Here is a 22,313-nt window from a genome sequence, read left to right on the forward strand (position 1 = left end):
CCTCACAGTTAAGTGTTTAGTCTCCTGGATCACCATCATATGTGTCATTACCCTTGGGGCTTTGTGTTGAAAAGTGTAAACTGAACTGAAGAATTTTACATAAGTCTCCCTTTTCCTTCCCATGCTCAGGAGAAGCCTTCACACCCTTGCTATGGTATGACTGACCCCTCTTCTACTGTGAGATACCACCCCTCCAACCCCCCCCCCACCCTCCCACACACTATAGTAACTTCTCTGCCTCTGTTTTCCTGCTCAGACGAGCAGAACAATCTCCTTCTGCAGGCCACACTGCTGGCACTTGTGTGGAAGAAGTGCCCAACTGCAGAGACAAATGCCAGAACCCAAACTGCTCTGCTTCCTCTCCCTTCTGCATCTGCAAAAGGGAGCGACAAGCTAGCTATTTCTCCTGAAAGTACCTCACCTGCCAATGGCCACTGATACTAAGTAGTCATATTTTTTTTTTTGTGATGAAGACTTCTGTCCAGTGGGAACCGTACCAAGGCCACCAATTTATTTCATGCTGGCCACCCGTTGTCAGTCTGTAAAGCATATGTCTCAGATTTAAACTGGAAGTCTGGCTGAGCTGAAAGAGAGCATTGCTCATTTCTCATGGAAATATTTAATTGTTTATAATAATTCAAAATCACCAAGAAAAATGAGCAGTAGTGGAAATGACTAATTCTCTGTTAAGCTGTCTATTGGGGAAAACTCACTATTTCGGGCTTGATTTTGTTAGCTTAGAATTTGTCCAAATTTGGAATGTCCTAAGTTTTTACTGTTTATGAAGAAATATTTTGATGATTACTTTAATGTCATAAATTATATATTTAAGGTAAACTTATTTTTAACTTTTTTCAATGATTTTAATAATATATACTTGCAAGCAAAGGGTATTAATAATACTTTAATTCTGTTTTGTTAAAGACCAAAAGATATAGGACCTTCGGACTTTCTAAGTTAATTGACAAACCATTCATGTGACTTTAAGAAAACTCCATTTTTGATAGTTTCATATGTACATATACATACATATGAAGATTTAACTTGTATATGTGTATGTGGCTTTCTCTGAAGTCAACTATAATTATTTGGAATTTGAAACATTGATAACTTCTTTATTTGATTGTTAACTCTTTCTAAGATAAGGTAGTCAGTGCTTTCTATCATGCAAAAATATATACATGATTTTATATTATGGGGCATTTCTAGAAATATATAAGTGCATTTGGAAATATGACAACTTATTTTTTTTTTAGAAAATTTTTATTTTACTTATTTATTTGTATGTGTGAGAGAGAAAGAGGCAGAGAGAGGGAGAAAGAAGAAGAGAGAGAGAGAATGGGCACACCAGAGCATCTAGCCACTGCAAACATGCTCCAGATACATGCGCCATGTGGGTTTTGGGGAATCAAACCTGGATCCTTTGGCTTTACAGACAAGCTCCTTAATTGCTAAGCCATCTCTCCAGCCCCAACTTACATAATTTCTAATAATATGAGAATATTACCAAAAGAAGCTCTTACTATGAAGAGCTTACCAAGGTTTTAATTAACAGGACTTAACCACATACCTTGTTTTCCTTTTCAGAATTTCCAGCTCATAATTCTGAAGACCATTTTGCCATTATTATACCTTTGTTAGCTTTTAGATAAGAATTGATCCTGAAAACTATGTGACTAATAGGTCATGCTTCAGGCATGTTTCATGTCAGTACCACCAGCCATCCAGGTCTTATGTAAGGAGAGACTGCAGAGAAGATTAGAACCAACTAGGAAAAGGGGTGATACTCATCCCCTCTTGAGGACACTCAGGACTGGGATTACAGCATAAGAATACACAAAGTAGCTTCTACTTATGTTATTGCTTCAAAAAATATTTTATTCACTTATTTATTTATTTGTAAGCAGAAGGGGGGGAGAGAAGACAGGGAGAGAGGGGAAGGGAGGTTGAATATGGGAGGGCCAGGACTTTTCACCACCACAAATGAATTCCAGATTCATTTTATGCATCACTTTATGGTCCACTTTATGCATCTGGCTTTAGCTGTGTACTGGGGAATTGAATCCAGGCTGGCAGGCTTTGCAAGCAAGTACTTTTAACCACAGAGCCATTTCTATAGCCCCATGTTAGTTCTTTTGAGTGTGAAATTCTTTATCTGACTCATCATTATTCCCTACAAATAAGGCAAAAAAAATTTTTTTTGATAGTCACACCCATCTGTTTTTGTGTTTTTAAACCAAGACCGGATCTTTGCAATATCTATGTCCAGTGAACAAGTATTTCTTTGAAACTGGTTAAGATATGTGAGTTTATGTTGTACTACTAAATGATCTCTGTGCCTTTTAAAGTGTCTCATTTATTCATGCTGTATTTCCACTATCAATGAAGGAAAGCTCTTTGGTTGTAATTGTTCTTAGGTAAACAGAATTTCAGCAGCTCCATTTTTAATTACACATACTTTCCAATGCAGAAACACAGGTTGAAAACAACAGAGGTCTTGCTTTTGAAAATAAATGGTCTTAGTCAGAAAGTCCCATATGTCATTTCTTCCTAGAACCCAGAGGCCAATAATATTTATACAGTTGCACCTCGATCCAAAAGAGGATGAAGAATTATAATACCATGATGATATACCCACCAGATGAGCTAGAAGTATTACAGAAAGCACTAATATCTTCATAGATAAGCTGGTTTATCTTTTATTTGGCTAGCTCCGAAAGATTATGAAAGCCAGTTTACTGTACCTATGAGCAAACATAAATTAACTCCTTTTGTGGGGAAGTTTTTTTTAGAGTGGCTTCAAACAGGGTCTACTGTGTAGCTCTGGCTGGCCTGGTACTCCTCACTAGGTAACTCAGGGTGACCTTGAATTTACAGAAATCCTTTTGGGGCAGCCTACTGGGTTTACAGGTGAAGAACTAACACACACAGCTTATAAATTGATTTCTTACCTTTGCTTCCACCTGATGTTTTTTTTTTTTTTCCAAATGTTAATCTTCACATGCTTCTCCCTTAGTACATTACTGTTGAATCTAGAGTTTGAGTCACTATGTGTATTTGTGCATACAGGGAAAGCATACATCAATTAACATTTTCAGATGGGTATGCCTCTGAAATAAACCTCTACTTGCTGGGAGATAGGACATTTTATCCCAGAGTAGTGGGATCTCTGCTGCCTTCCTGAACTATATTTAACTAAGGGCAATGAAATAAAGTTTGTCTTTGGCAAGTATAATGTCTGGCAAACCATCTGGGAATGAAGACAACAAAACCAGTAGAGTGATAAAGTTAACTACTGACTTGACTGTGTAAAATTTTAATTATGTCAACTAGATAGGCATGTGGATCCAAGCACACCCCTCAAAAGTTCCACACAATTGCATGATTATGTAGTAATGTTAAAAAAAAAATAGGGGGTGAAGAACTGGTTCAGTGGTTAAAGTGACTTTTGTAAAGCCGGACAACCTGGGTTCAATTTCCCAGTACCCATGTAAAGCTAGATGCACAAAGTGGCACGTATGTCTCAAATTCATTTATGGATGCATTGTCAATTCTCTCGGTCTCTCACCCTCTCTTGTGTGTGTGTTTTTTTTTAATAAAAAAATAGTTGTTTTTTTTTTTAAAGAACACAAATCTGGGGCTTTGCTGTATTGATGACATAGGGGTATCGGTCACATTCCTGCTTAGTAGTTTATTTACATGTAGCAAAATATACTTATAGATTTTCTATCACAAAATGACACAGATTAAGAAACCAAAGCCCTCATTTAGTTAGCATCTTTAGAAACTGTTAATGTTTAATCCCAACAGCATGGAAGTTGTGAACTCAGCTTGGCTGCCTTCATTTTGCAACATATTCCCTGGTACACTGGGAGACCAGGAAACAACATGTTCTTACTATTGTGCGTGAGGGAGTCAGTGAGTGAGTATTCGTTCTAGGGAAACTATGTAACTATATAACGTCATGATGACATTGTGATCTTTAATTATCTGGGAGTTGTCTGTGCTTTTTTTTTTTTTGGAGGCAAAGTCTCACTATGTATCCTAAAGTAGCCTTGACCATGATACCCTTCCATTTCAGCCTAGGAGTGCTAGGGTTACAGACATGCACCATGATGTCTGGCTATATTATGTGTGCATGTGTGTGCATGCATGCAATGCTGGGGATTGAAAGTATGCCCTCAAACTTTTTATTAGACAAGGGCTCTGCTACTGAGCTCTGCACCTAATTGTTTGGCATTTATTTCCTTTAAAAGTTCTAGGACCTGTGAATTTCTCTGTAGCCTGTCAAACATTGCCCTAGTTTTCTTTTAGAACTTTTACAGTGTGTAGGGTTAACCCCTTATATGTGTGGGCTGTATCCATAGATTCATCTGACTACACATTGACAATGTGAATTCAGAAAGGTGTATGTGTCTGAATATGTACACCCGTTTTCCTTGTCATTATCAGCTAAACATGCAATATAACCATTATTCAAACAACATGAACATTTTTTTAGGTAGTATAATTGATTTAGAGATGGTTTAAAGAATATGGAAGGATGTGGGGTATCTACTGAACAATTTTGTGTCATGCACTCACATACCTGTAGGTCTTGTATATATGAGGAGGGGATGGTCCTTGGACCAGCTACCTCCTGATTCTGAGGGAGAATCTATTAGATAATCTAGATTCTATTTTTGTTAACGATATGAAATAGGAGTATTCTTCAGAAGCATATTGAATTCACCATTTATTAAACACACTGCTATCACTAATTTGAATAGAAAAAAGTGAAAAAGTATCAAAATATATGTGGGGCCAAAACTGAATTACTTTAATTAATGAAATTTGATTGTAAGATTTTAATTTCTTATTGTTCTTTATAAAACAGCTTATCAACTTCTATGGAAGTGGGTGGAATTTTAAGTTTGACTGGTCGGAATTCATAAATTGAGGTGGACTTCTATTTCCAGTAATTTGGGAACATGGTTGTCTTCATAATATTAAAGGTTTTTATATAGGAAATTAATATGGCATTAACCTTAGAGTATTTTATGATTTGTAGAGAAGGAAATCCTTGAAAATTTGTAGGTAGTAATTATGGTGTACTTACACACACTCATTTTTTGTTACATTTCCAAAAGCTACAGATTTTTTTATATGCTGATTTGAAAACAATTGACATTGTCTATTGAATTCTAATTATTTTAAATAAATAATTTTCCTGTTTAATTTCTTGGTTTATCTGAGTAAATAATCTGCAAACAATTAATTCTAGCGTTTATTTTTCAATTATTTATTGCTTTCTATTATATATATATATACATATATATATATATATATATATATAATTTATTGTAATATGCGTGAACTAACAATGGAAAATAACTTGATTTTTTTCCCTACAGAATGAGATGCTAGGATAGTCACTTAAAATTATCATTTTCTATTCTATAGTCTTATTGTTTTTGTTTTATTTAATAGAGTAGATTAATAGAGTTGTAGAGTTTCTACAAATGAACTTTATAAACGAGTCTAACTAGGGAAGAAATTTTGGTAGTGTTGTCTAGAATCCTGAAAAAAGTTAAGAGGGTGCTAACTTGCTAACTTCTTAAATCTCTTCTATATTAAAACAGACACACAAGAGCCGAGCGTGGTGGCACACGCCTTTAATCCCAGCACTCAGGAGGCAGAGGTAGGAGGTTTGTCATGAGTTCAAGGCCACCCTGAGATAACAGAGTTAATTCCAGGTCAGCCTGGACCACAGTGAGACCCTACCTCGAAAAACCAAACACACACAGATGCATACTCATTTATTAATTTTTCTAGTGAAATTGAGTCATGTTTCAGAATGAACACTATCAAATTATGCACTCGGGTTGCTTAGTTGAAATAGTGGTATAGCAAATATTAAGGGATTAATATTTAGACCCATACATTTAGATAGCATATGTATGTTTATATGTATATTGTTAATGTTTACTCCCATAGACATGTTGTGTTTCAGTGTAATCAACCATCTCAGGCACATAAGAGCATTATTGTGTATATTCCTCTGTTAAATTATATACTGTAGCTGCTCATTTCATTTTTAAGCTGTTGACAACAGTTTATACAATGTATTCTGATCATAATCATCTCCTACCACTCTTCTTTGTACCCCCTTCTCCTCCCACTCCCCTGAGCCCCTTCTTCTTCCCAACTAGTCTCTCTTCTATTTTGATCTCATCTTCTACCCCCCCCCTCAATTATGGAGGTCTTGTGCATTTAATGTTAGCCACTGTGAAGTCGTGAATGTCATGGCCACTTTGTATCTGGAAGAAAAGTATTCCAGTGCACTCCTTTCCTTCCATTGCCTCTTACATTTTTTTTTTCTGCCACTTCATTATCAGTTGTCCCTGAGTCTTGGAGGTTATGATAGAGACATTTTTAGTGCTGAATACTCCACTGTTACTTCTCAGAATGTCGGTATATATTGAGTCATCTAGGTAGCTACAGACATATGAAAAGAGAAGCTTCTCTAACCAAATGTGAGAGTACCATTACTATATGGGCATAAACATAAGTATTTAGAGGGCAGTTTGGTGGGAAAAATATATCCATCTAACCTAATAAGAGTAAGAATGATAGCTTCCCCCTAGGGAGCATGACCTTTCCAGCCATAGGTTTGTTTTTAAAACTTTTTTTATTAACAACTTTCATAATTACAAACAATAAACCATGATAATCCCCTTCCTCACTTTCCCCTTCACAACTCCACTCTCCATCATATCTCCTCCTTCTCCCAATTAGTCTGTCTCTTATTTCACTATCATCATCTTTTTCTCCTATTATGAAGGCCCTGTGTAGGTAGTACCAAGCATTGTGAGGTCATGGTTATCCAGGCCATTTTGTGTCTGGAAGATGGCATTGTAAGCAGTCCCATCCTTCCTTTGGCTCATATTCTTTCTGCTACCTTTTAGGCTTTTGATTAGCTTTTCAGTACCAGGTATGAATTCCCTCACCTGGAGAGGGCTTCAAATCTCATCAGAGGACAATTAGTTTCCTCCATAACAACATGCCACTATTGTACCAGTTGGCACATTTTTCCTGGTGGGCCAGTTGTGTAGTTGACAGGGTCAATTGTTGGTTAAGACTATTGATGGCTTTTCTCCCTCCACAGCCTACATAGCTGTTTACAGCACCATGACAGCTAGCCAACAGGAAAGAGGCTTCCAGCTCAGTTCCAGCTTGATTTTTTTGTCATGAAGCCCAGTGGTGGTGTTTTAGTTTCTGTTTCCCTCATGAACTTCTTGAAACTGTGCCTTTTACAGTGTCTAGCACAATGGTTAACATAAAGTTGATAGTGTATAAATGTTTGTTAAATGAGAAAGTATAAAAGAAACATCAAAAACGTGAGTGAAAGATGAAGAGGATTAAAAAAGTTATAAATTTACTAATTTAGTAAAAATATTAGAAGTTTCTATGAAAAGAGTATAAGAAGTACATTTTACTCTTATGTTTTTATTAGACAATATTAGTTACACACAATAATGGGTTTCATACATGTATATAGTATATTTTGATCATCTCTATGTTCCAATTACTCTCATTTCCATCTCCCACTAACCCATGCTGTATAGTTGTGCGTTCTTTTACTTTTTTGTTTATCAAGGTAGGGTTTACTCTAGCCCAGGCTGACATTGAATTTGAATTCACTGTATAGTCTCAGGGTGGCCTTGTACTCATAGGGATCCTCCTATCTCTGCTTCCCAAGTGCACCACCATGCCCGGCTATGGTTGGGCATTCTGAAGCATTAATGCTAGTTCTATAGAGAACCATAGTTAGACCAGCATTAATCCAGGTGACATGACCTTCTAAGAATGTGGTGAACCTAGGTAGAAAACACGATCAAACCCTGCTAAGGATGGAAATGAGAAGTAAGTATATCTGCTTCTGGGTAAATAACAGGCCCAACTTTGCAGCCAGTAGATGCCATTTCTTTCATCCTTGACTTTCTGCTCTATTTTCTGAATATAGGGTTTTTTTTTGTTTTGATTTTTTTTGTTTTTGTTTTTTGGGGTTTTTTTTTGTTTGTTTCTTTGTTTGTTTTTTGAGGTAGGGTCTCACTCTGGCTCAGGCTTACCTAGAATGCACTTGTAATCTCAGGGTGGCTTTGAACTCACAGCAATCCTCCTACCTTTGCCTCCCAAGTGCTGGGATTAAAGGCGAGCGCCACCATGCCCGGCCTGAATGTATAATTTTTTAACATATTTTAAAAAATTGTTTACTCCTGGTTTTTAAGATTTTTAAAGCCGGGGGGGAAGGGCTTACAGAGATTTTCAGGCATTTAGAAATAGTTGCTTAATAATTCTTGAATTTAATTGAGAATGACAGTTTTTTATGTATTGATTGGACTTGATATTGTTGCTTCTTGTAATTTTTTTCAGTGCAGTAAGAGAATGATTTGATAATTGCTATAGTTCATTTTCAAATAAAACAAACATTTCAGCTGAAATAAAGATAGTAAAGTTCATTATCACTCTATCTGATGTCCATATTTGGTAGTCATTTGAATGACTTAGGTCAAAAACAAAGAGCTGTCAATATCCTATTTTGTTTAATAGCTTTTTTTTTTTTTTTTTTTAAATAAGAGAGAGCGTGCCCAAGAGAGAATTAGCACACCAGGGTCTCCAGCCACTGTAATCAAACTCAAGACACATGCACCACCTTGTGTGCATGTGTGACCTTGTGTAGCATTTGAGCAATATTCCAACAATCATTTTATAGGAAGGTTTAGTGGAAATTTAAATTAAATCTATATGCAAATAAAAGATGACAGATCAGAGCAGTTTAGCATAGCTCAGTACACTCTATGATAGAATCTATTTTGGTTATTCTGTGAATAACTATAATTAGAGCATTGACACTCTACATCCTTAGGGCTAAGTGTAGTTCATTCCATGAAACAGTTTGTTGTGGTCAGGTTAGCATTGCTGGCAGAAAACACCCAACCAAGAGGAACTTGTGAAAAAAAGGTTTATTTTTGCTAATAGACTCAAGGGGAAGCTCCATAATGGTAGGGGAAAACAATGGCATGAGCAGAGGGTGGACATCACCTCCTGGCCAACATCAGATGGACAACATCAGCAGGAGAATGTGCCAAACACTAACAAGGGAGAGATGGCTATAATACCCATAAGCCTGCCCCCAACAATACACTGCCTCCAGGAGGCTTTAATTTCCAAGTTGCCATCAGCTGAGGGCTAGCATTCACAACACCTAAGTCTATGTGGGACACCTGAATCATTCTTCCCCTGGCCCTCCATAAATGGATAACCATACATGATTTAAAATACAAGGCATTCAGTCTAATTTTAAAAGTCCCCATAGGTTTTATTATTCATGATGATGTTCAAACATCCCCATAATCCAAGGTCTTTTAACTGAGCCATAATACAAATAAATAAATGAATAAATAAATAAATAAAATAAAACTCAAAAATCCCATAATAGCACAGAGTAAACATTCACACTGCAAAAAAATGGCATTGGGTATAGCAAAGAAATATTCAACCAATACAAGATTTAAAACAACCAGGGCAAACCCTAAGTTCAAGAACTCTATTCAATGACAAGTCTATGGCAGTTCCAATTCCACCCTTCCAGCTAGGCTACTCACAGACCTGCAAAACTTTATCTGGGATGAGCAGAAGTCCTGAGTAGCTATCTTCTGGTCCCAGCATAGGTCTCCACTGCAACCCACAGTCCATCCTCCCAGCTCTACTGGGTCTCCATGCAGGCAATCCAACAAACCTGCATCACACTGCCCATGGCCATTTCTAAAACACAACACCAGGTTGCAAATTCAATGACCCTCTATTTTCTGCATTTCTTGTAATTCATAATACCAGGTGGGGTGCCAATTTGTTAATATGGTGGGGGGGATAAAACAGACTTTGAAGAACAGGACACTCTTTCAGCATTAAGGCTCCTTCAAAAGTCTCTGCATTCTTTCTGTTGTCCCAATGCAGGTCAGCTAGCCCAATCTTAGTGGTTGTACTCTCTCATACAATTGCAGTTGAACAGGCAGCAGTTTTGACCCAAAGATTTCATTTTTTTCTGTGCCATATCCCTCTGCTCATATCAGTCCATTTTTACCCAATGTAACCCTGCACAAGTACATGGGCATAAAAGCAAGCCTCTCACACAAACTGCTTGTAGCCCAGTCCAGGAAAAGCTCACCCTCATAAGTCAAACCTCCCAGTCCTTAGTTCATAACTGCATTCAGGTTTTTCAATTTTAATTGAATGATCTATCAAGCTGTGCTTAAAGCACTGTAAGGCATCTCATAGACCAGGATTTAAAATCCTTCCACATTCTTCCTGCGAAGTAGTTCCAATAGCCAAGTCCACAAAATTAAGATTCTAGCAGCAATGACCCCCACTTCTGGTGCCAGCTTTACTGTTGCAGTCAGGTTCACACTGGTGGCAGAAAACACTCAATCAAGAGCAGCTTGGGGGGCGAGGGGAAGGTTTATATTGGCTTAGAGACTCAAGGGAAAGCTCCATACGGCAGGGTAAATGATGGCACGAGCAAAGGGTGGGCACCACTGCCTGGCCAACATCTGATGGACAACATTAGCAGGAGAGTATGTCAAACACTAACAAAGGGAAGGTGGCTGTAATGCCCATAAACCTGTCCCTGACAATACACTGCCTCCAGAAGGCTTTAATTTCCAAATTATCATCAGCTGGGGACCTAGCATTCAGAACACCTAAGTTTATGGGAATACCTGAATCAAACCACCACACAGGTTCAGTATGAGTTTGCTTAGGTAACTCAATGTGCTTTACCTTTACTCTATCAGGAATAGCAGAGCAGTGCACTTACTATGGTATACTCTGAGTAAGTAAAAGTTGGTAAGGCTGGGCTTGATGTTTTACTCCTTTAATTCCAGCATTCAGGAGGCTGAGGTAGGAGAATCACTGTAAACTGGAAGACAAACTGGACAATAGAGTAAGATCCATCCAGGTCAGCCTAGCTAGAATAAGAACCTTCTTCTCACCCCTGCTCACAAGTGCTAATGAATATTATTATTCACACAATGCAGTGTGTGGCTATGGTGGTCACTTAAATTCTTAAAATTGATCAAAATGACTTATATGTTTTTAAATTAGTAAGTTATTTTTATTCTGATTCAGTTTTACTTTTCTTAATACCTCAGTTTTAAAGATGAAGTAGTTTTTTTAAAAGTAAGTCATCATAGTGATTTTTTTTTTTTTGAAGATTTATAGTTTTGGGCACTAAAAGGCATCTTGTCTGTATGATCATCTGTTCTTGGCCTTCTTCTGTAGGTTTTTAATACATACTCCAATGAAGACTATGACAGGAGAAATGATGAAGTTGACCCTGTGGCTGCATCTGCTGAGTATGAACTTGAAAAGCGTGTAGAAAAGCTGGAACTCTTCCCAGTGGAGCTAGAGAAAGGTACATGAGCATTGTAATGTTCACGCTGTCATTTTGTTGCTATGCTGATAGTGTAGGGTCATCTTTCCAAAGTAGAGCCCTCCCCTAAAGAACTGGGTAGCATGTTTAGTCTCTCAGAGGTTATATTTGTTAAGTTTAAAAAATAACTGATATGGGTCTGGGGTAGGTACTTACTGGCTTCTTCATCATATTTACAACTGAAACCCATCTCTTATTTGCTTATGGTGGTTTGGAGGAGTAGGAGTTGTGTGACTAAGTACCACTGTTTTGGTGGCATTCCACAAAGGGGCTGGTAAGGATGAGTGCTTGGAGCAGAATATTTTGATTTTTAATTTTTTGTTAAAGGGTATTGTCACATGCTGGGTGTGGTGGCACGCGCCTTTAATCCCTGCACTTGGGAGGCAGAGGTAGGAGGATCACTGTGAGTTCGAGGCCACCCTGAGACTCGATAGTGAATTCCAGGTCAGCCTGAGCTAGAGTGAGACCCTACCTTGGAAAACCAAAAAAAAAAGGGGGGGGTGTTCTCACAGTTGGGTTAAGGATGTAGCAGATATGGGAAATCTCTTTAGAAAATTATAGAAATTTGGACTGAAAGCAGTGGCTCCAGAAAGCATGAAACAGGAGAGCTACATCCTGTCTGTGAGAAAGAAAATGTTGAAGGAGACCTAGGAGAAGAGGGAGCTGACTGGTTTTATCTTGATTTCTTTCCTGAAATAACCTGCTTGCCACAGAAACCACTGACCAAGGGGTCAGAGACTGTACTTATTAGTATGTATGAGGGGCATCCAGAATTGGCACTAGGACCCAGTAAACAGAAAGTTAACACATCTGAGAGGATTTTGGACAAAGACAGAACAAATACGTGGTAATGTAAATAACCCCCCCCTTAAAAAAGGATATTTACTCAAGTATAGTCAAATGTATTTTTTAAAACTTTCTGGGGTTGGGGAGATGGCTTAATGGTTAAAGGTTATTCCTCCAAAAGCCTACTGACTAGAGTTCAATCCCATGTAGTCAGATACAAAAAGGAACATGAAGTTTGTAATCCTGATGGGCCTACAGTGATAGAAGGTAGAACCAGGACAATCCTGACATTCATTGGTCAGGCAGACTGGTCTTCCTAGTGGCCAGAAAACGAGACCTTGTCTCAAAAGTGAGGTAGATGGAGAGAACCGACAACACCCCGAGGTTGTCCTCTGATGTCCATATATGCACTGTAGCACTTCACACATGCACAGAGACAAATAAAACAACCAACATTCTTTAGCAAATTAGTTACAACAAGACATTCACTTATTATAAAGTAAAATATTTGACTAGGAAAGTTGAAGAGACAAACATGACTATTGTTGAAACTCAGTGATGTCCTAGGAAATCCAATAAGAAATGTTTCAAAACCAGTTTCCAAAGACAGAGCAGACATCAAGAGAATTATGAAGGAGCACCAATATATAAGTTGTAAGTGGCAGCAGAAGAAAAGACCATGGAGGAGGAGAGAGGAAGGAATTGATAGTCTTAATGATGGTAAAGAAAAGTTTTCTGGAGTATCATGTCACAAAGGACTTATTTAGGTGTCAATGACAAGAGTAAAAATTATCAAACTGATCCAACCAAAGGCTGGAAAAATTCTGACAACTAAAGATAAGATTAAAAATCTTACAAAATATTTTAAAAGCCCAAAAGCAAATGAACAAGCCAAGGTGATAGAAAGGGTGAAAGTCTAGACCAAGTCAGAACCTCCTGTGGCACTCGAAGTAGAATTGTAAGGCATCCTTTCCTGGGCCCTGAGAATAAAAAACAATGGTGGTCTAAGAATCCCAAGTCTGTACCAGAGATAACTTACTTCCCCTGGTGATGAAAGAAGTTTTCTGATATGTAAAGTTTAAAATAGAACATAATTTATCTGAGAAATTTACTTCCGAACAAGCAAGGAGGAAAAGAAATAAATAATGTATTCAAATTAGTTAATGTGAGAACAGGTGAACTCTCTGTAAATATTAAGCACAAAATTGCATGAGTAAAAATGATAACAGAGACTATTCATTGTTACATTAAACATTACCAATTGATTACTCACATCAAGAGACACTTTTAATTGGGATTAAGATGAGTGATGGAGTAATGCTTATGTTTGTCATACATTTAGAAATGTAGAAATCATCTGTAGATACAGGGTTTTAGTAAAATAGCTAGAATTTACTATGACTTGTGTTGCTAATAGAGCAAAAACTGAGAACAATATAAACATTGATTAGTAACAGAAAGATACTATGAATAATAACTTATGTAGACCATGACAATGTTACTCAGTAATGAAAATTAGTCAACCACAGTTCACACAGCAACATGTGTAACTTCTATAAGCTAAAGGAAAAAAATAAAGCAAGTTAAGAAGATATATTTTCAGATTTCATTTATTTAAATTTCCAAATTAGGGAAAATTAAACGACATATAATTTAAATACACACAGTAAGTTCAGTTTAAAAAAAACAGTATCAGGTTAGAGAGATGGCTTAGTGGTTAAGGTGCTTGTTTGTGAAGCCTAAGGACCCAGGTTCAACTCCACAGAATCCACATAAGCCAGATGCATGAGGTGACTCATACACAGAAGGTCATGCATGTGCACAAGGTGATACATGTGTCTGGAGTTCGATTGCAGGGGCTAAAGGCCCTGGTGTGCCAGTTCTCTCTCTCTCTTTCTCTCATAAAAAAATTAAAAAAAAAAATTAAAGTATTAAAATGGAAGAATGGCTGACAATGTTCAGGAACATAGTTACCAAGGGAAGAGTTAAAATAGCAAAGAAGCTGTTGCATATGTGGCTTTAAGGGCGATGGCTATATTTTATCTATTTGTTGGCACGTGGACATTTGTTTTGTTTTTCTAGTTTTACTTTATTTTTGTTTTTGAGATAGGGTCTCACTATATAGTCCAGGGTGGCCTTGAATTTGTGGTCTTCCTGCCTCAGCCTATTGAATACTAGGGTGATAAGCCTTCACCAGCATAGCTAGTTGGATTTTTCTGTTTTTTTTTGTTGTTTGTTTGTTTGTTTTTTTGTTTTTGTTGTTTTTTTTTTTTTTTTGTCTTTGGTTGTGTTTTTATTTGAGGCAGTGTTTTACTTCAACTGACCTAGTACTCATGGTTCTTCTCTCTCAGTTCCTGACTGTTGAGACTATAGGCATGTACTACCATTTTGTTCTTTAAACATGATGTTTGCATATAAATGGCTGGACAAACTCTTTTGTATATACTATATTTTATACTAAAAATTAAAACAAAAAATTAAACTATAAGATAACCAAATGCTATGTAATTTCTTTCAGAAATGAACAAAAATGTACAAAAAAGTACAGATATAGGTATACAGGAGTAGACTAATATAATGATAGCCATCATTGCTGTCTCTAACAGAAAAACTGTAGTGCCTGGCTACTTTAGTTGGTAGAGCTTCAGACTTAAAAAAAGAAAAAAAAAAAAAAAAAGGCTAGGGAGATAGATCAGTTGGTAGAGTGCTTTTTTCACAAGCGTTAAGGACTTGAATTTAGTTCCTAACACCCATGCAAAAATGCCAAGGCATGGCATTACACATGCCTGTAATTCCAGCGCGGGGAAAGCAGAGGTGGGAAGATTTCTGGGGCTTGCTGTGCTGATCAGCCAGTCTAGCCTAACTCGTGAGCACCAGGTCAATATAAGACCTTGTAGGGATGGAGGGATGGCTTAGTGGTTAAGGAACTTGCCTGTAAAGCCAGAGGACCCAGGTTCAATTCTCCAGCACCATAGCCATATGTAAAAGGTGGTGCATGCATCTGGTGTTCATTTGCAGTGGCTGGAGGCCCTGGCATGTCCATTCTCCCCATTCCTCTCTCTTTCTCTCTGTCAAATCAATACATAAAAATAAAATATTTTTTAAAAGATCTTGTAAATTAACGAAGAAAGGAAGGAATGTGGGAAGGGAGGGAGGAAAGAAGAAAAGGAAGATGGCATTCCTGAGGGAGTACTGGCCTCATTCATATGTGTGTGTGTGTACGTGTGTGTATTTGTGTGTGTGTATATATATATATATATATATATACATATACATACACAGTCATCTGTATACACACACACATACACATACATTTTTTATAAAAAAGTAAACTCTTGGGCTGCAAGGTTTGCTCAGTGGTTAAAGGTGCTTGCCTACAATGCCTGATGGCCCGAGTTCAACTACCCAGGACCCGCATAAAGCCAGATGCACAAAGTGGCACATGCATTTGGAGTTCAGTTACAGTGGCAAGAGGCCCTGGTGCTCTAATTCATATCGTCAATCTCTCTCTTTCCCCCTCTTTCTCTCTGTCAAAAAAATAAAAATATATTTTAAAAAATAAAATAATAAAGTAAACTCTTACTTTTGAAAAATGTTCAGCATTGTACCTATTTAGAAATTATAAATTCCTAGAGAGACGTTTGATAGAAAAATTAAAACCATTTTTCCAAACAATCTTGGAAAAGGTTATAGTGTTTATAATCTACAATGCATATCAATAGCTTTATACAAAACAAAAGTTATGTCCCAAACTTCTTTCTTTAAAAGTAAGAACAAAATTAGAAATCTCTAAAATCAGAGAAAATAAGCAAGGTCCATTTTTTCAAAACAAGGAAGTAACAAGAATATAAGCCAGGTGTGCTTGTACATGTCTATAATCCCAGCACATAGAAGGCAGAAGGGTTAGAAGTTCAAGTCCAGTATGGACTTTTCTTAAAATATCTAAAAAATAACTTAGGGAGGATGATATAAATGTAAACAATATTAATGAACTGATAAAAAATAGTAAAATAAATAGTGCAAAGTATTATCTAGATCCCTTCACAAACCTGACTGAAGAATGCAGAAAGCCAAAGAAATGCAAATTAGGAATCTCTGGTAAAAGGACATAAATGTAGAGTAGACAGACACTGAATTTCTTCTACAAAAAGGATGAGTACCTGGGTATGATTTCTTGTTTCCTGTCAACATGAGTGATTGAAGTCAAGTAACATAGACCAATTACCAAATAGCAATTAAAATATATCTAAACACAGAATACTAACATTTGTTTAGAACTATGAGGATCCATTGTGCATCCCAAAAATAAAAGTAGTGTTGTTTAGACTTTTTGTTTTCATTTGTTTTTCAAGGTGGGATCTTGCCCTAGGCCAGGCTGACTTGGAATTCACTCTGCAGTCTCAGAGTAGCTTTGAATGCACAGCAATCCTTCTACTTTGGCCCCCCAAGTGCTGATATTAAAGACTAACCTATATCATATAAAATGAGAGAAAACTCTTAATTTTTTTCATCAAAAATCATGTAACAGGACTGGGAAGTTTGCTCAGTGGATAAAGTGCTTGCCTGCAAAGATTGGCAACCTGTGTCCAATTCCCCAATATGTACATAAAGCCAGATGCACAAAATGGTGCATGTATTTTGGAGTTCATTTATAGTGGCTGGAGGCCCTGAAATGCCCATTCTGTCTGTCCCTCCCTCATCTCTCCCTCTCTCTGCTTGCAAATAAGTAATAAATAAATATTTAGTTATTTTGAATAAAAACTTTCTTTAAATCATGTAGCAGTTGACATCAAAAACTAGCAAAAAGAAAAAATCTTCCTGATCAGTTTCACACTATTTTTACCAAAGAGGCAATTTCAATGAAATGAGTATAAGAATTCACATCTATGCAAGCATTCTCATATCATGAATGAGAAGTCTTTGGAGGTCACTCATTCATTAGTCAACATGGATGTTCTCACTCAGGAGAGATTTCTGTGCTTAAAATCAATGTGGAAATGTCTTCAGCTGGGGTTCATATCAGAAAACTCATTCAGGGAATGCACAAAGAACCCATTAGCACAAGGCATAGCAAGCATGTCACCTTATTGCCAAATGGCATCTTTTTGAACATGTATATGGAAAACGTGTAAGATTGTGTAGATGTACTCAAAGCAGAAGTTGTCCTTTAGGCAGAGGTTGGTAACAAGTAATAATCAATGAGGTAAATCCTTCTCACAAGAATATTAATTATGGATTTTTAGTAAACATAATTGCTGAATTTCTTTTAAAAGCATCAACCATTCTGTAAATGTGGGGTCTAGTTTTCCTTTAATAATTCATCATTGTTGATTATCCAATATCTCTTTTTTGATTGATAAATTATGATTACAAAGACTTTGAAGATCTGAGAAAATAACCTTGAATGTTAACAAAAACTGTAGTATACAAAATACACTCTTTTTATTTTATTGATGTGAAACTACACATGAAGGGAATTTAAAAAGAATAAATTTCAATGTTGCTTACATGGCCAATAAAATAGAAACAAAGGTGACTGCTTGTCAACAGAGAAAGAGTTTCATATGCTATGTTATCATCTCACCATGAAATATTGTAGTCATTATAATTAATTTAAAGTTATATAAGTTGATATCCATGAGATAGCACTGAATTTTTTAAAAGGAAGCTGCAGAAAGAAGAGAAAAAAAATCTAATTTGTGTCAACAAAAAAAGGTAAGGCAAGCTGAATCTATGAGTGTACCTGTGTGCATGTATATGTGTGTGAATATATTATGATTAATGAATGCAGATAGTTGTACAGTGACAAAGAGGAAATACTCAAATGCACATACTACCTTTGCTTTCTTTTGGTTGTGGGGGTACAGACAAGTAAAAAAGAAAAGATAGCCACATGAATAAAAGAGAAATTCCAAATACTTTATGAGTTACATATATTTAAAATTATAAGTTTGTCTGAGAATATTTGTTTATACCTAAAGTAACTCACAGAATAATTTTATAGACTTCTGTGTTTGAAGGTAGATTGATTATTTGGTAACCAAATTTAATCTTGTCTAGGACTACAATGGATTCCCAAACAGTAGTAGAAAAGTGATATGAAACTTAAGAGCCATTTGGGAATCTTATTTGCTCTATTAAGGCAAGCATATAATTTGTCCTGTTCACAAAGAAAAACAAAATTCCAAGCAGCAAATAGCTTGCACTGCTAATTAAGCTAGCTGGACCAGTATCAAGCCAAGGTTGTTCATTGTTTTGTTTGTTTTTCCCATAGATGAGGACGGTCTTGGTATAAGTATTATCGGAATGGGTGTTGGAGCAGATGCTGGGCTGGAGAAGCTGGGAATATTTGTCAAGACAGTAACAGAAGGTGGTGCTGCTCAGAGGGATGGCAGGTAATCCAGATACTGTATCTTAAAATTTCTTTCTTTCAGTATAATCTATTTTTTTCTCCTTTTTTTTTTTTCCCCAGACTTCTTCTCTTCTTTTGAGGACACAACTTTAGTGTTTCTCAGATGTGGAAAATGTGTAAACACTTGAATTACTTTCTGATATATAGACAGAATGTAGAATATAGGTGATAAATGATGCGGGGAACTGTCTGCTTTCCTTTGTCTCTGTCCACTCATCTTTGCACCCAGTGGGAAGTGGGCCAGACACACACACACACACACATACACACACACACATATTTGAAATGCATGTACCATTGAGGTCAGCATGCACTTTTACTTGAGAAATACTGAAATAAATGATAATATTTCTGGCATTTTTGAAAATGTCCATGGTAGAAAGGAACCTAGGAACTGTACTTCTGAATTGAGAATCCCGGAGATGGTTTTCATGTCATCTATGACAGTGCCAGCAAACATGCAGCATTACAGTCTCTATGTGCAGAGTCAAGGCTGGCCATCTGTGCTTACACATCACAGCAGAGCACCAGGTAGTTGTGGTTTCAAGTTTTACCTTTCATCAGCTCACACTACATGTATAGTGAGTGAGTCAATGATTAAGCCTTACACTAGGCTTTGATATGTGATGTTAGAACTTGAAGCAGAAGACTAACAGCAGAATAAATGTAGTCTTCAAAAGATAATGGCCAGACTCAAATAAGGTTTTTATGGACATTGAATAAATAACATGGAAATTTTAGATGTTTACCTATATACCATTTAGCCATCTTACCAAAAAACAATAAACTCACTTGTGAACTTATGTTGAGACCCACAGTGTTATTATTTCTTTTAAAATACTAATGGATCCTTGTGGATTTACATAGCATACTAATGTGATTCTAAATTGATTTACTTTAATTTTTTATTTTAAATATTTTTACTTATTTGAGAGAGAGAAAGAGGGAGAAAGAAAGCGAGTGAATATGGGTGCACCAGGGCTTCTTTCCATTACAAATGAACTCCAGATGCACTCAACCTTTGTGCATGTGGCTTTACATGAGTACTAGAGGATCATTCCCAGGCCGTCAGGCTTTGCAAACAAGTGCCTTTAACCACTGAGCCATGTCTCCAGCCCTTAAATTATGTGCTTTAAGACAGGGTCTCACTGTAGCCCAGAGTGGTGTCAGATTCACCAGGCTCATTCTGAGCTGAGTGCCTGCACACCCAGCTAAAAAAGTTGAGCTCCTCTATTCTCTTCTACTTGTGGCTAGGGACAACATGATAGTCTTTACTCATGGTTGTGCTCTCATAACAAGCACTGTGATACTTTCCACAGAGAAAATATGAAGTGAATTTTATGAGTAATTCAGCTGGTCACATGTGTGTCAGACTTAAAATAGAATATTGATACCTTTTGTTTTGATATATTGTCTTTCTTTTTGTTATAAATAAAGAAATCATTTATTTGCCCCTCCAGTAACTTAAATAGTAGTAGTCTTTGTTTGTTTGTTTTTGTTTTTCAAGGTAGGTTCTCACTGTAGCCCAGGCTGACCTGGAATTCACTATGGAGTCTCAGGGTGGCCTCGAACTCATGGTGATTCTCCTACCTCTGCCTCCCAAGTGCTGGGATTAAAGGAGCGCACCACCACACTCAGCAGTAGTAGTCTTATTTCCAGTATTAATTTGGAATTTTTGTCCAAGTGAGTTAACATTTTTTGTAAAATCTACCTCATTCCTTATTAATTTTGATAAAAATTATAAGGGGCATTTCAAGGTGACAGAAAATAATTCTTATAGTTTGTATTCAAGTAATGCCAAATTGTAAACCATGTCTTTTAGGTTACCAACCCAAGTAAAAATACAAATTGAAATACAAATGTAGAAAAATTTGCATTCAACACTTAACCTGGTTTTTGTTTGTCCAAATACAGATCTATTTATATTTTCCTCACTTGTTTAAAAAATGAAGTTTGGTTTATATTAACATGTTTATTTTTGTCATGCATGGTTTCATTATACTGATATGAGGATCTTTTCTTGAGAAGTTTGGGTATTACTGTTTGGTGTATATTTTCACACCCATAGGAACCTTTGCTGTCCAGCATACTGGGAAAGATAGATGATAGATAATTGTATCTTATCTTGCCTCCCTGACATTCATTGCTGGTTCTTTGTTGACAAAAGCCTTATGAGATAGTTGTTGATTTTTTCATCCCCAGCAACATCATATCAATAAGTTGTCCAATGATATTAAATAAACCCTCAAATAGTCTAACATATTTCCCTTTAAATATGTAACCATTGATTCTGGTTTAGGTCAGTAACTAAGGACTCCCAGCAGTATCAGAACGAGGCTGAAAGCACTGGGCTGCACATTCCTCCTATTGCAATCCTAATGCCAGAGCGGCTGGCCTTCCTGGTGTGTTTACTAGTCTACTTCACCAGGTGCTTCTTCCAGACAAGGCACGCTGCTTCCTCTGCTACTCTGGGACAGCTTGGAGACTCCAAATTATCTCAAGAACTGGTGAATCTTTAAAATCTGGGATGCAGAGAGCTACCAGCTTAGTTTTATTCCTAGGAGTCATTGTTCTTCTTTTCTATGCTTTTAATTATAGCCAAGATGACCAGTGTGACTATGAGGTTGCATCCAACAGTAACCCTCTCACAAGGCAAAAGATTCAAATATAGTAGGCATCAGGCACTGTTCTCTCCCTTAACAACATGATGGATGCGATGATCTTGACCATGAGGCTTGTAGGAGTAAGGAGAGTGTGGCAGGAGGAGAGCCCATGTGCATCTCCTGCTTTAGCCATGGGTCCCGGCTTGGATTCCTGACCTGTTGGCCTCTCTTCCCTCTTTTGGACATTGTTACTTCCTCAGGTTTGTGTTCATCACCATTCCAGAGTCTACCTCTGTAAAGATAATCTGAAATGCCCTCAAGGATCAATTACATGAACTCCCCCTCTTCCCTTCCTTTTTTTTTGAAAAAAAAAAAGTTTAATGGATTTTTTTCTTGTTTTAATAGTTCATCAGATTTAAATTTCTTTCCTTTACTATATAAATGATATATTCATATTGTTTATATATTCACCCAAATATATTACGTGTGTGTGTATGTGTAGCTTGTTTGTTTTAAGACAGGATCTTACTCTGTAGCAGGCTTTTGTAGTTCAGACTAACTTCAACCTGGAAGTAATTCTTCTTCCTTAGCCTCTCAAGTACTGGTGAAATTAACACTTCTGAAGTGAAACAAAAATTTTAAAGCTATCTTTTTTATGTAAATATTCCAACAGAATTGAGCTTTCCTGTTTCCTCTGTGCTATGTATTGAGGCAGGCTAGGTGAATTATGTAGGATCAGCATATTGATCATGGAATCCCTCCTTTTCCTGCAGTCGTTGGTCTATGAATGCAGATAGCAGTTCAGCTGAACGTCTGTGCTTTACATCCTGACGCTATTGAGCCTTTCTGTTGTTCTTTCTTCCTTCGGGAAGATGCATATTTTCATCTCATGCCATGCTCCTTCTCCCCAGCAGACTTCCTTTTAATACTTTATCATCTGAATTGCTGGTGATAAATACTTTCTATGTGGATAGCTTTTGTTTTCATCCTTAAAGTACTTTTTGTAGACTTTTTTCTGTTTTGAGACACGTGTGTGTAC

General features: G+C 36.9%; 1 protein-coding gene across 7 annotated transcripts in view; it reads left to right on the forward strand.

The window, feature by feature from the left end:
- Ppp1r9a (protein phosphatase 1 regulatory subunit 9A) overlaps window positions 1-22,313 on the forward strand; it is a 336,716-nt gene that overhangs the window by 194,415 nt on the left and 119,988 nt on the right. For all 7 annotated transcript variants that reach the window (XM_045159908.1, XM_045159910.1, XM_045159909.1 and 4 more), the window contains exons 3-4: window positions 11,323-11,455; window positions 18,534-18,654. In XM_045159908.1, coding sequence (XP_045015843.1) covers window positions 11,323-11,455; window positions 18,534-18,654 — 254 coding nt within the window. The remainder of the gene's footprint in view (window positions 1-11,322; window positions 11,456-18,533; window positions 18,655-22,313) is intronic.

The sequence above is a fragment of the Jaculus jaculus genome, chromosome 10, assembly GCF_020740685.1.
Source record: "Jaculus jaculus isolate mJacJac1 chromosome 10, mJacJac1.mat.Y.cur, whole genome shotgun sequence".
NCBI classification, from domain to species: domain Eukaryota; kingdom Metazoa; phylum Chordata; class Mammalia; order Rodentia; family Dipodidae; genus Jaculus; species Jaculus jaculus.